Source organism: Balaenoptera musculus, chromosome 12, assembly GCF_009873245.2.
Source record: "Balaenoptera musculus isolate JJ_BM4_2016_0621 chromosome 12, mBalMus1.pri.v3, whole genome shotgun sequence".
NCBI lineage: Eukaryota > Metazoa > Chordata > Mammalia > Artiodactyla > Balaenopteridae > Balaenoptera > Balaenoptera musculus.
In genome coordinates, this window is record NC_045796.1 from 22235630 (window position 1) to 22250033 (window position 14404).

General features: G+C 37.8%; 1 protein-coding gene across 4 annotated transcripts in view; it reads right to left on the minus strand.

Moving 5' to 3' along the window:
• The window catches only part of AIG1 (androgen induced 1), a 230535-nt gene extending 216394 nt beyond the window's left edge, over window positions 1-14141 (minus strand). For 2 of the 4 annotated variants that reach the window (XM_036872009.1, XM_036872010.1), the window contains exon 1: window positions 13823-14065. In XM_036872009.1, coding sequence (XP_036727904.1) covers window positions 13823-13963 — 141 coding nt within the window. In that variant the 5' untranslated portion in view covers window positions 13964-14065. Of the gene's footprint in view, window positions 1-13312; window positions 13701-13822 lie in introns of those variants that run through there. The other 2 variants (XM_036872011.1, XM_036872008.1) reach the window with 2 other exon arrangements.
• Between the last annotated feature and the right edge of the window lie 263 nt (window positions 14142-14404).

The window sequence follows — 14404 nt, forward strand, 5'->3', positions numbered from 1 at the left end:
AGTTTAAGATACTCTTTTAAAGACTTTGTATAGCAATTCTGCCTCTAATAATTTATCCTAAGAAAATAATCACAGATGTGTGTAAAAATTTATTTATCCATTTGTTCACTAAGACAATCAATATAAACACCCATATAAAAAGGAATATGCAGTCATTAAAAATGATGTTATGGAAGAATGTATAATGGCATGGAAAAATATTTACAAAATATTCTAGGTGGAAAAAACAGGTATTAAAATGATATGTAAGCTACTTCCAGTGCCAGCCATGATGGAGAAAGCTTACTGCAGCCTATCATTTCCACTGATTATAACTAAAACTCACAACAGAATACAAAAAACCACCACCTAAGGACTTTGAAAAGTACACATACCAGGTGTATTGGGAATTAAAGTGAAAACTTGAATTAAGGATCCATAATGGGTGAGATTCATGAATTTTTATTTTCCTTTTTTCCCTAGAATTGACTTGAGGGCAAGCTGAATTCTGGAATTGTGCAGCAAGTACAGACAGCAAAAACTCCAGGAGAAACACCTTCTTCTCGGCCAGAGGTCTGGGAAAAAGACTCCTGTGTGCTGGAGATTTTGAGGGAGATCCCTTTTTTTTCACCGTTCATTTCTCTCCCAGCCGTGCTCTGAGGCCAGGCCCAGTCACAGAGCTGCACAGGCAACAGCACATGTATCTTAAACCCCAAGAAAAACCAGAGGAACTGGGAAAAGGCCTTCTTACAGAGGATTTTTTCTCTTGCTGCTTCTCTGTGAAGGACGCTCCAATTGTGTAAGACTGCATGGCAGCATAGGAGGCTCAGATTCTGAGAGGACTCCATCTTTCTGCCCAGAGAAACCAAGAAAAAGAGTGTCTGAGGGCTGGAGAGTATGGGAGAAATCATGGAGAGAAGAGAGCTGAAAAGAAGCAACTCCTAAGTCTATGTTATGAACTGACATAAGTCTTGGACCTGCCCAGAACAAACCTAAAGAAGCATAGCAGAGGCATCGAGACCTGAACTACCATAGAAAACATTACCGTAGTTCTAGACTAACCCTTGAGTGGTGTAAGCTCCAGTAAGATCCAAAAAGCTTTGCAAAATCTTTGAAAATTCAGCTGACATCAGAACCACTATGAGACAGAATATGAAGTTAGAACCTAACCCAGTTGATTGCCTCTTAAACAATCAAACAGAAAAGCAAGTCAACGTTTTCCAAAGGGCTTTAACAAGACCCAGAGTCTCACAACATAATATTCCAAATGTTCAGGGTACATTCGAAAATAACTTGACATACAAAGAGCCAGAAATCTGATCAATATTCAAGGAAAAAGACAATTAACAAATGCCACTTCCAAGGACCCAGACGTTGGAATTATCAGGCAAGGACTTTAGGACAGCTCTTCAACGATCCTCCATAAGGTAAAAGGTGAACATTGTTTAAAAGAATAAAAGATAGAAATGCTTAGTTGAGAAGTAGAAGCTATGAAGAAAATGGAAATTTTAGAACTGAAAAAGACAAAAGCTGAAATTTAAAAACTCATTGTATGCACTTAATAGCAGAATGCAGATAACAAAGGAAAGAGTCAGTGAATTTGGAGACAAATCAATAGAAATTATACAACCTAAAGAACAGAGAGGAAAAAAAAGACTGAAAAAAAAAAACCCCCACGTCCTCAGAAACCTGTGTGACAATAATCAAAAGGTCTGATATTCATATCAATGGAGTCCCAGAAGAAGAGATAAAGGAGATAGATGGGTGCAGAAAGAATATCTGAAGAAACAATGACTGAAAACTTCTCAAATTGAGTGAAAGATATCAGATTGCAGATTCAAGAGGTTCAGCAAATCCCTAATAGCATAAACTCACAAAAACAGGGCCAGACACATCATAATCAAACTGTTGAAAACTAAAGATAAAGGGAAAAAAATTAAAGCAAGCCAGAGGAAAACAACACATTACATTCAAGGGAGCAATGGTTTGGATGATTGCAGATTTCTCATCAGAAATCACAGAGGCCAGATGACAGTGCCACAACATCTTTCAAGTGATAAAAGAACTATTAACAAGAATTTTATACCCAGTGAAAATATCTTTCAGGACTGAAGGCAAAACAGAAGAAGTCTTTGATTAAGGAAAAGTAAAGGAATTTGTTGCCAGTAGATCCGTTCTTAAAGAAATGCTAAAAAAAAGTTCTCAGGCTTATAGGAAATGATATCAGAGGGAAATATAGACACAAGGACTGAACGAAGAACAATAAAAATGGTAAATATCTGGGTAAATATAATAGACTATTTTACTCTACTAAATTATTTAAAATATTTGACTTGATGGCAAAACTTATAATATTGTCTATGGAGTTCTCAAGTTATTTGGATGTACTTAATATGACAATTATCACATAAACTGGGGAGGGTAAAGTGATAAGGTTTGTATGTTTTAATTGAAGTGGTAAACTATTCACTCTAGATGGTGTAAAGTGAGGTGTGTATATGATAAGCCCAGAACAGCAACTAAAATGATAATACAAAGAGATAATCCAAATAGCCAGTAGTTAAATTAAAATGAATACTAAAAAATACTCACATAATCCAGAAGAAGGCAGGAAATGGGGAATGAGGGGAAAAAAAAAAGGGTAAGAAAAAGAAAACAAATAATAAATGGTAGACGTAAATCCAACCATTTCAATAATTAAATTAAATGTAAATGGTATCTACTGAAGTACAGAGATGATCAAATAAATTTAAAAATAAGACTCAGTATGTTGTCAAAAAACAATCCACTTTAAATATATCACTATAGATAAGATAAAAGTAAAAGGATGAAAAAAATATACAATCAAAAGAAAGCTGGAAAAGTTACGTTAATAGCAAGCAAAGCAGACTTTGGAACAAGGAAAATTATCAAGGAAAAAGAAGAATATTTATAATCATAAAACAAACAATTCATCAAGCTATATAGCATTCTTAAATGTGTATGTACTTAACAATGTATATGCCCCAAAATATGGGAAGTAAAACTGATAAAACTGAAATAAGAAATAGACAAACCCACAATTACACTTTTACACAATCACACCATTACAGAGAGACTTCAGTGCTCCTCTCTGTTAATGAGAGAGCAGGCAGACAGAAAATCAGCAAGATATAGGAGACCTGATCAATGTTATCCACTAACTTAATGTAATTGACATTTAAGGAACACTCTACCTAACAAGAGAAGAATACATTTTTTTTCAAGTGTACATGAAATATTCAACATGATAGTCCATATTTTAGGCCATAAAAACAAACTTAACAAATTTAAAAGAACTGAAATCATGCAGAAAATGATCTCTGATCATAATGGAATTTCAACTAGAAACAAATGACAGAAAGATATCTCAGATATAGCCAAAAATGTGTAAATTAAACCCCACATGTTTAAATAACCATTGTAAAATAGAAAGACTCTCGTGGGGGCAAGGAATATACGGGAAATCTCTCTACATTTCCCTCAATTTTGCTGTGAACCTAAAACTGCTCCCCAAAAAAAGACTTGATAATTTTTTTAAATAGAAAGACTCAAAGGAATTTAAAAAATATTTTGAAGTGAATGACAATGAAAATAAAATGTATTAAAACTTTTGAGATGCAACTAAAGCAGTACTTAGTATTAAATGTTTTAAAAGGGAAGAAGGACTCAATTTAATAAATAAACAATCTGTTTCCACGGATTTATTAGTTAAGAAACTAATAAAGAAGAACCAATTTAACCCAAAACAAAAGGGAGAAAGTAATAAACTTTAAAAACAGAAATCAATGAAATTGAAAACAGAAAAACAATAGGAAAAAATTAGTGAAACCAAAAGCTGATCTTTGAAAAACATAAATAAAATTGAGAAGTCCTTAGCCACACTGATGAAGAAAAAAGAGATAAGACACAGATTCCCAATACCAGGAATGAAATGTGGTTATCACCACAGACCCTAAAGACAATAAGAGAAAGATAAGGAAAGAATGTTGATATTAGATGAAATGGATCAACTTTTTGAAAGATATAAACTACCAAATCTCAGTGAAAAGAAAGAAATAAGCTGAATACTCCTATATCTTGCAATCAACCAAAATGAATTTTCAACAAAGAAAACTCCTGGCCCAGTGGTTTTCACTTATAGATTCTGTCACAAATTTCAGGAAGAAGCAAAACCAATTCTGCTCAATCTCTTCCAGAACACTGAGGAGGAATAAGGCTAGCATTACACTAATACCAAAGTCAGGCAAAGAAGAAAAATAAAAAACTACACACAAATATTCCTCATTAACAGAGAGGTAAAATCAACAAAATATTAGCAAATCAAATTAAGCAATATATAAAAAGGACAATATACCACAATCAAGTGCATTCACCCCAGGAATGTAACACTGACTTAATATTCAAAAATCAATCAATGTAATTTACCATATTAAGAGGGAAAAAAAGCCATATGAACATATCAATAGATGCAGTTAAAATCATTTGACAAAATTCAACATCCATTTATGATATTTTTTTAAAAAGCTTCTCAGTAAACAAGAAACAGAAGGAAATGTACTCAAACTGATAAAGGGTATATGCAAAAAAAGTCTATAGTTACTATTATACTTACTTGTAAAAGACTGTTTCCTCCTAAAAAAGAAATGACAAGAATATCCACTCTCACCCTTATGTTCAGTATCATATTAGAAGTCTTAATCAATGGAATAACACATGAAAAAGAAATAAAAGCCATGACAATTAGAAAGGAAGAAAACTGTCTCTATTAGCAGATGATATGATTGTCTATATAAAAAAAGAAAATTCCATGAAATCCACAACAAAGCTCCTAGAATGAATAAGTGAATTAGCAAAATCATAGGATATAAGGTCAATATGCAAAAATCAAATGTATTTAATATTTAACAAAAAGTAAAACTTAACAAAACAATACTATTTGTTTCACTGAAGAAGACATACACATGGCAAGTAAGACATGAAAAGATGTTCAAGATTATTAGCCATTTGAGAAATGCAAATTATAACCCCAATGAGATAGCACTACACACCAATCAGAAATTAATTGGATGTCATCAAAATGATAAACTTCTGCTCTGCAAAAGACACTACAGATCATCCTCAATTTACCACGGTGTCACATCCTGATAAACTCATGGTAAGGTGAAAATATTGCCTAAGTCAAAAATGCACTGAACACATAACCTACTGAACATCATAGCTTAGCCTAGCCTGCCTTAAACGTGCTCAAAATACTTACATTAGCCTACAGTTGGGCAAAATCATCTAACCCAAAGCCTATTTTATAATAAAGTGTTGAATGTCTCATGTAATTTACTGAATACTCTACTGAAAGTGAAAAACAGAATGTAAGTGTATTGGTTGTTTACCCTCCTGATCGCATGGCTGACTGGGAGCTGGGGCTCACTGCCCTGCCCAGCATTGCAAGAGCATATCGTGCCACATATCACTAACCCAGGAAGAGATCAAAATTCAAAACTGGAAGTACAGTTTCTACTGAATGTGTATCAGTTTCATACTATAAAAAAGTCGAAAAATCATAAAGTCGAACCATTGTAAACTGGGGCCTGTCTATACCAGCAAAATGTAAAGATACCCCCAGACAGGGAGAAAATGTTTGCAAATCATGTATTTGACAAAGAACTTCTATTCAGCATACACAAAAATTCTCAAAGCTTAACAATAAGAAAACAACCCTTTTTTTTAAATGGGCAAAGGATTTGAACAGGCACTTCGTAAAGAAGATATATGTATGATAAGAATGAGATGTGACAGAGTGAGAGAGTGGCATGGACATATATACACTACCAAATGTAAAATAGATAGCTAGTGGGAAGCAGCCGCATAGCACAGGGAGATCAGCTCGGTGCTTTGTGACCACCTAGAGGGGTGGGATAGGGAGGGTGGGAGGGAGGGAGATGCAAGAGGGAAGAGATATGGGAACATATGTATATGTATAACTGATTCACTTTGTTATAAAGCAGAAACTAACACACCATTGTAAAGCAATTATACTTCAATAAAGATGTTTAAAAAAAAAAACGAATGTATAAGAAAAGAGGCTTAATACCATTAGTCATGAGGGAAATGCAAATTAAAACCACAATGAGATACCACTGCACAACTATTAGAATAGCTAAAGTAGAAGAAAAATTGACAATGCCACACACTGACAGGACGCAGAGCAACTGCAACTCTCATACACTGCTGACGGCAGTGCAACATGGCACAACCACTCTGGAAAACAGTTTGGCAGTTTCTTATCAAGCTAAACATATATTTGCCATATAACCAAGCGATCCCACTCCCAGTAAAAATAAAAACTCATGTTCATAAAAAAACTTGTATGCAAATGTTTATAGCAGCTTTCCTCATAATCACCCCAAACTAGGAAAAACTCAAATGCACTTCAATTTATGAGTGAATCAACAAAGCAATACATCAATACCATAAAATACTACTCAGCGTTAAAATGGAACAAATTATGGATACACACAGCAGCAGAGAGGAATCTGAAATGCATTCTGCTAAACGAAAAGCGCCAGGCTCAAAGGCTATATCCTGTATGCTTTACGTATTTTTCTAGAAAAGGTAAAACTACAAGGATAGAAAACAAACCTGTGATTGTTAAGATTCAGGGGAGGGTTTGACTATAAGGGGACAGCACAAGGGAATATTTTAATATTTTTAGGTGATTGTGGCGGTGGCTACTATGCATCCGTCAAAACTCAGAACTGCACACCAAAAAGAGTGAATTATGGTGTATATTAATTTTAAAAAACAAATTTATACAAACCATATGCATATATTGAATTTTTGTTTTAAACAAAAGTACATATATGGCTCAAACGGCAAATGTCAAAATACTAACATTGGTATCTCCTTTAATTTAAATATAATTTAAAAATAATTTTTATAAATAATATGATTTTTCTGAAACCTGAATATATAAATGTGCACACACATATATACACATACATGCATATAATGTATACATGCATATATATGCAGTCTGACTTTCCCTCTATGTGTGTTTCTGAGTGTTCACGAAGTTCTGAAGTAAATACCATCTTGAAGCACTACAATGCTAAGATGCACTGAAAATTAGGGATACTTAAGATGGAATATATTTGCTTCCCTACGGTTTCCGGTATTATACAAATTTTCTGGAATTTTATGTACTGCTTTTGAAATTAAAATTTTAAGTTATAATACAGCCTGACAGTTCTAAATATGTCAATCTGAAAGGGCTAGACCATTGTCTCACTGACTTTTTAGAATTTCATGCTTCTAAAGCACTGTCATGAACACATGCCATTTGCTCAAGATTCAAAATGACAGTATTCTTATCACTTGGTGAATTCAAGCAATTTCTCTGGTGATTCCCAATTAGCCTGTCTTGATCCAGCCTATCAAAGCAACATTGCATACCTTGCTGCCCTCCACGATGGATCTGATCCAGGGGTCTCTCACATGCAGAGAGGTCTGTACTCACTGTCCTCTGGCAGGACTACCCCGCAGGTGAGACAGGGGCCCTTTAACTGTCTAGCCACGGGCTGCTAGACGCAAAAGAAAGCTATGTTGTTATGGAATCCTAAGCAGTAAGATTTTTCCAAGCGTGCTTGGATCACAGGAACATCTGATTCAATATGGAAAATTGTACTATTGTTCACACTTCCACAGAAACATATGACATTTCAGGGGAACACAGAGAAACAAATGAAAGCCTCAAGAGCAGCTACCAATTTTGTTAAATGTTATACCAGACATGGGGGATGGCAGAGATGGGAAAAGAAGTGACCTCAACATGGTCAGATGACTCTGTAATTTCAATAACATTTGCAACTAAGAAAGGGAATTAGAGATTATATCATCAACTATTTCCCCGACTCTGACAAAACCAGGCCCCTATTTTATGTTTGATCCAAAAGAAACACTTTCAAAGAGGGGGAAGAGGACTCTGTGTAAAGTATTATACTCAAAATTCTTCTCCCAGGTTAGGAAAAAGCATTATTTAATCCTTAAAGTTTACGTGCATTTTAGGGTCAAGTCTGATTGTACTGAAAAAAAATTTGCAGTTTCACCCTCTTTGTATAATATCCAACAACAAAAAAAAGAAAAAACCAAACCAAAACAAACCAATCTAATTTTGTTCAGACTACTCAATGAACTACTGGCCTTCACATGGCACTCTGCAGTTTTGACTGGCAAAGCTAAGTATCATAGTTACATAATAGTATATAGAATCTCTTCTCAAGATATTTTATTTCCTATTTAAAATTAAGCCATGGACTTAATGGAGTCAAGAATATTTTATTATAAGTATATAAGTAAATATAAGACAAACTCAAACGCATCACTTAGTATACTTATGCAGTTTTTTCTCCCTTTTAAACATTTTAAAGGTCAAAAATTCTTAGTGTGTCTAAAAGCAAAAAATGTATCCTCCAGGTGTACTTGACCATTTCCTGCTCTTTGAACACCCCAAGCTTTTCAACATCCGAGCCCTTATTTATCCTGCTCACTCTGTGGTTTTCTCAAATTCTTTTGCAAAACGGATTTAGATAACAAAAATAAGTACCCAGATTGTATTACCTTAAACCTCTGCAAAAATGCCTTCACCCAGTCAAAACAGAAGACCATGCCTTTGGCTTTCAAAAAAATCAACGATAAGAATATTTCTATAGATAATCTGCTAGAAAACAATCAAAGGCATTATCTGCTATGCTACCTGATGTCATTTATATGACTAGTTGAGTGATAAATAACCTTGCAAAGTCAGTGCCTGGAAAGAATTGTATTTTTCCTGATAAATTGTTATGCTTCCTTTATTCCAACAGTAGAGACAATGCAATCAAATGTGTATTCTTTTTCACCTGATTTCCCTGAAGATTAGCCAAACTTGTTTCTCAATTGCAACAAATAGCTTACCCTTGGTGCCAAATACATACTTTTCTCTTTCTTTTATTTTACAGTTGTAATTTTTTTACAACATGTTTTTAACTACATCACAGTAAAAGTGACATAATTAAATATATTTTTAAATATGTTTAAATATGTTTTAAATATAGTTGGCAGAATTAATATATGAAGGCTGTGTCCTACAAGCTATTCCATGTTAAATTACAAAACAAAAACAGCATGGCCTAGAGCAGCATTTTTCAAACTAAAATGTGAAAAAGAATCACCTAGTGATCTTATCAACAGGTAGATTCTTATTCAGAAGGTCTGGGGTAGAGCTGGAGGGTCCACATTTCTACCAGGCTCCCAGATAAGATCACTGCTGGTCCTCACACCACACTTTGAGGAGGTGGGGCCTCACCGGTGTTCAGCCTGTGCATGAATGGAAAGTCAGTATAGGAGAAATAATGAATATAATGGAGCCCTAAGACATGATAACTAGCCAAATGACGAGTACCACAAACTAGAGCAAATGGGATCATCACATTTCTATTTCAACCTTTAAAGATCAGAGTGTCTTAAATCCAAAATCAGTATTAATTTTTTATAACAAATGTCCAGTTCATGTTTTTCAAAGAAGTTGATTCTTATTCACGTGTTAAGACATTCTACCATATAGAGCTGAATAAAATTCTGGTTGATATATTTAAAAAAAAAAAATCCGTAGTGTTCTGAATGTTTTTAGGAGGAAACGGGACAAGAAAAGAATACTCATTGAACATCTGGAAAGTTCCATTTATTCAAATGTTTCCTAACACCCAATGTATTCCAGCACTACTTTGAGGCCTCAACATCCAGTTTCTTTCTTTTAATTTATGTATGTTGGTTTGATTGATTCCTCATTTCTATTATTTTGGGGGACAATTATTATATAACTTGGGAAACTATTTGATTAGTGAACAAGTGAATGAATCTGCATCATTTGAAGAAAATCCACCAGCTGTGATATTGGTTAAGTAAATATTTGAACATTAGTCAGTTTAATTTTTTTTTCTTTCCAGCTTATTTCCAGTTAAGAGTATTCCTCCCAGCATGGCATGTTTCGCAATGATAATTTCTAAAATACTTCACAGTAAAGAAAAGGCCTAGTTTTTCCAAAGTTATTCCAGTTTTATAGATTCTCATATTGCCTGTTGTCACATGTATGTCTCCTCAGCATAGTTTCTGGTTAAAACTAAAATTAACCAGTTATCTAATACACATAAAGAACTAGCTGAGTCACCACATCAGTACAACAACATTTAAGGTTTTTTTTCTAGGTCACAGGATTTAGAGCCAAGTGTACTAGTCTTCTATTGCTGCTGCAACAAATTAGCATAAATTTAGTGATTTAAACACAAATTTATTATTTTATAGTTTTGGAGGTCAGAAGTCCAAAACGGGTCTCACTGGGCTAAAATCAAGGTGTCAGCAGAGCTGTGTTCCTTCTGGAGGCTCTAGGGATAATTTATTTCCTTGCCCTTTCCAGCTTGTAGACACCTCCCACATTCCTTGGCTCCTGGTCCCTTCCTCCATCTTCAAAGCCAGCAATGTTGCACCTCTCTGGGACTTTCTTCCACCGTCACATCTTCCTCCAACTGACTCTTCTCCCCTGCCTCCCTCCACTTTTAAGAAACCTTGGGGTAACATGGATAATCTGAGCAAATCTCCCTATTTGAAAGTCAGTTGATTAGCAACTTTAATTACTTTGCCAGGTAACCTAACATACTCACAGGTTCCAGGGATTAGGATGTAGACATGCTTTGGGGGCCTGTTATTCTGCCTATCATGCGGAGGCAGTATTCCATTTCCATTTACTAGCTTGAATTTTCCTGAAGCACTTTTTAGTTCTTTTACAGTTCTTCGATTCTAGGAAAAGAAGCTCTTGGGGAATAACAATAAGAGTATAAGATTACTGATAACAGGATAAGATTACTGAACATTACTAATGTTCAAATATCTTCTTAACCAGTATCACAGCTGATGAATTTTCTTCAAATGATGCAGATTCATTCACTTATGCAATAACTTTCATTTCACTTTTTGCCATGAGCTCTGATTCTATTGGGATGACTCTCATACTCAAAGTAAGGTATGGATATAGCTGGAACGGCCCCTGCCACATAACCACATGCTCCTGGATATGTGTCGCCTGAGATTCCTGAGCTACATTCTGGTACACCGATGCCACGGATCATGGAATCAGACTGTGGCCACCAGGATAAATGTCCTGACTCTCTGTGATCCAAGTTGGCTAGAACAAGGGCCTTCTCACTGAAGTTTTGAGAGGCTAAACCCTCTTCCAAAATTGCTCTAATGAGCTTAGAATCATTAAAAATGTCCAAAGCACTAAGTAATAAAGTTTATTCAGTTTTCTTTAACACAGAACAATGAAAAGTTAAATGGGTAAATTTTAGTAGCCTAATCTTTTCATGCCAATAGTAGGGACTCACAGGCTGGTTGTTTTAACAGCTGTACAATGTTTAGGCTCCAAAGACTCTAAATCTCTAATAACAAAAAGAATAACACTTTGCATGACTGTTTCTTTGAATATATTCTAGACATATTTTCTCACAGGAACCCTCAATTAAAGATTTATTATATTTTAATCAGAAGCCACAGAGATAAAAAGTTTGAATAATTGGCTGAAGGCCCTATACAAACTGAATGTAAATATGAAACAAAGTAAAAGTTTCAAGTTTGAATTTATGGCCTGAATTCTGAGAGACAAAAATATATTTGTCATGATTATTATTTAAAATAGGCAGGTCCAACCACCAAATGCTAAAATATAAAGTGTATGACAGTTTAAGCAGAGTCAGATTGGCTCTACTACAGTTTCACGTCACTCAAAGGTTATGAGAGGTACATTGTTTCTTGTGAGTCTTGTATTATAACACACAGTAAGCAATGCCAATGTGAGTTGTCATTTCTCCCATGGGTTAACAATACCTTCAATTTCTACCACTCTCGCCTGCTAATCTCCTCCCCTGCGCCTCCAAAACTATATCTAATGCAAAGGTGCTTCTGAGAACTGTTCATAGTTCCTATGGTTCTGGTAGGGTTTCCATCCGTATTTCAGCTCAGTGCTGTTCCTTGACAACACTCAAATGGGCCAGCTCAAAGTGAGATCAGGAGAAATGGGATAAGGTAGTGATCCAAGAGAAATTTTGTTCACATAGCCAGTAAAAGAATTCTGAAAATCTATGCACATATTTTTTAAATAACATCTAAATATTTTTAACATAAGTTTGAACAGTTGAAAAGGGGACATGATTTCTAACACTCTGATACATATTTATCAGAACTTCAGGGCTGCAGGTTTCAGTCTCCGGAAGTCTGCTACATAACATAAAAGGTAGAGCCAATCCTCAATGACGAGCCAATCAACCCAAGAAGACTTTCTGTCAAGATAAGTCTGACTTTGTTTTTCAATCAAATATGAAGATAGTTCTAGTGACAACTGTCTATCTTCTGAATCCTAAAAGGAACAGATAAATATAGCACAGAGCCTTGTCACGTGCTCGTCCCTTGGATGAACAGGGCAGAAGAAAGGAGAACTGGCAGGCAACACCCGTGTTCAGAGAAGATCAGTTTCAAGAAAGAGCTGGAAGTTGAGGAACTGAAAATTGAAACCCCTGAAACACTCTATGTCCTGGTCAGTCTTGGTGCTCAGTTTGGAAAGTGCTGGGGAAAAGGACTTAAATTCCTCTCTGAAAGTATCTAACATGATACAAATTTAAAATGGTATTTCTATACAAAAACCTGCTGACTGCATATCTTTGAAGCATCCTAAGCCTTTGGAAGTATCTTAAAACAGGTGTCAAGTTCTCTTCATCAAAATGAAGGGTCAACAATTGGAGATTACAATCTTGCTTGTGTAGCCAACCTTGTGTATAACCTTGGACGGGCAGTTCTGGCGATCCAGGAATTGGTTCTACTTTTTCTCTAGTCCTCAGAACTCCTCGCTTTTGTTTTAATTCTCTGTCCATACTTGACCATCTTTTAGTGTATGTTTGAGCCAGTCTTTCACCCTGAAGTTCCTAGGTTCCACCCCATGTCCTTATTGGGTTTTACGCTCATGTGATATTTCTCCAGCCCTTTTAGTGCCAGAAGTGGATAAACTGTTAAAAAAAAAAAAACCAAAAGCAAAACGCTCCAACTGCCAAGGCCATCATTGTGCCAACAGAGGAACTGCTTATGCAAACTATTGTGAACTTTTACATAGGAAGATGGGGAAAGTATAAAGTCCCACTGTGAATGCGTTTTGAAAAGCTCTCTCTTCTAATGCTTCTGGGGTGGGGGGGGGGGGGGGAAGGTTGGAAGTAAATTACTGACAATGGGCAAAAACAGATGCAAAGAAGACAACTTTATTAGGCGATTTTTCTTCTCTATGAGGAGCTTTCTCTCCTTTGTTAGGAGGGCAGTCCTTTCAGAGGAAGCGCCAAGTAATTCGACAATACCCAGTTTCCTTCAGCTGCTGCGACTTGATCCCACGGTGGGTGTTCTGGAAAGCACCTTGGGGGCGAATGGGGCTGAGGCCGCTCATGATCAAGGTCGTCTGATCCAGTTGCTAAGTTGAGAATCTTCCCGTGTCACCTCTTAGAAGCAGGTGTGTGTTCCCCTCCAAAGAACCCACCACCTGGCTGCGCCCCACCTCCACTCGTGCCCCAGCTACCAGGTAACGTTGGGTGCTTCAGAAGGTGCTGCTGCGGGGGCAGCCTGGCCTTTAGACGCAGTCACTGGGGAGGAGGCGAGGACCGGGGTGGATGCTGGAGCACGCGCGCAGGTGCCGGCGCAGCCACAAACACACACGGGCTCGGGGTGAGGGGAGGACGGGGGAGGGGGAGGGGGGCGGCCTTACCAGATCAATGAAAGTCAGGAATTTCCAGCTCCCTCCGTAGGTCTGGTGCGAGGGCATTTCGATGGCCTTGTAGTTGCACAGGATAGAGCAGTAGGACAGCAGGATGGCCACCCGCAGCACCTGGCAAGGGACAAGCGCCATGTTCGCGAAAGGCCTGGACGGGCTCGGCGACCAGGAGGGCGGGCGGCACAGGGCTCGGGCGGGCGCTGTGGGAACTCCGGCCGCGGGCGAGGCGGGCGGGCGGGCGGGGGCCGGGGCGGGACGTGTCCCGCGGGACCGGCGCGAGCGCGAGCGCGCGGGCGACCTCGCGGGCGGGGCGGGGCGGGGCGGGGCGGGGCGGTGTGTGCGGGCACCGGCGGCTGCCGAGGTGGGCGGCATGGCGTCAGCTCTTTCGTCATCTCCGTCATTCTGCTCCTGCCTTTGCGGGCCCCGGAGACCCGGCCCGGGGCAGCCCCTCAGAGCCCCGGCAGCGGGTGGGCGGCCTCGGAGGGCGACCGGGGCTCGGGGAGCGCGCGCCGAGCTCCGGGGACCGCCGCCAGCGGTAGCGGCCGGGCGGAGAGGGAGCGCGGCCCAGGGTGAGCG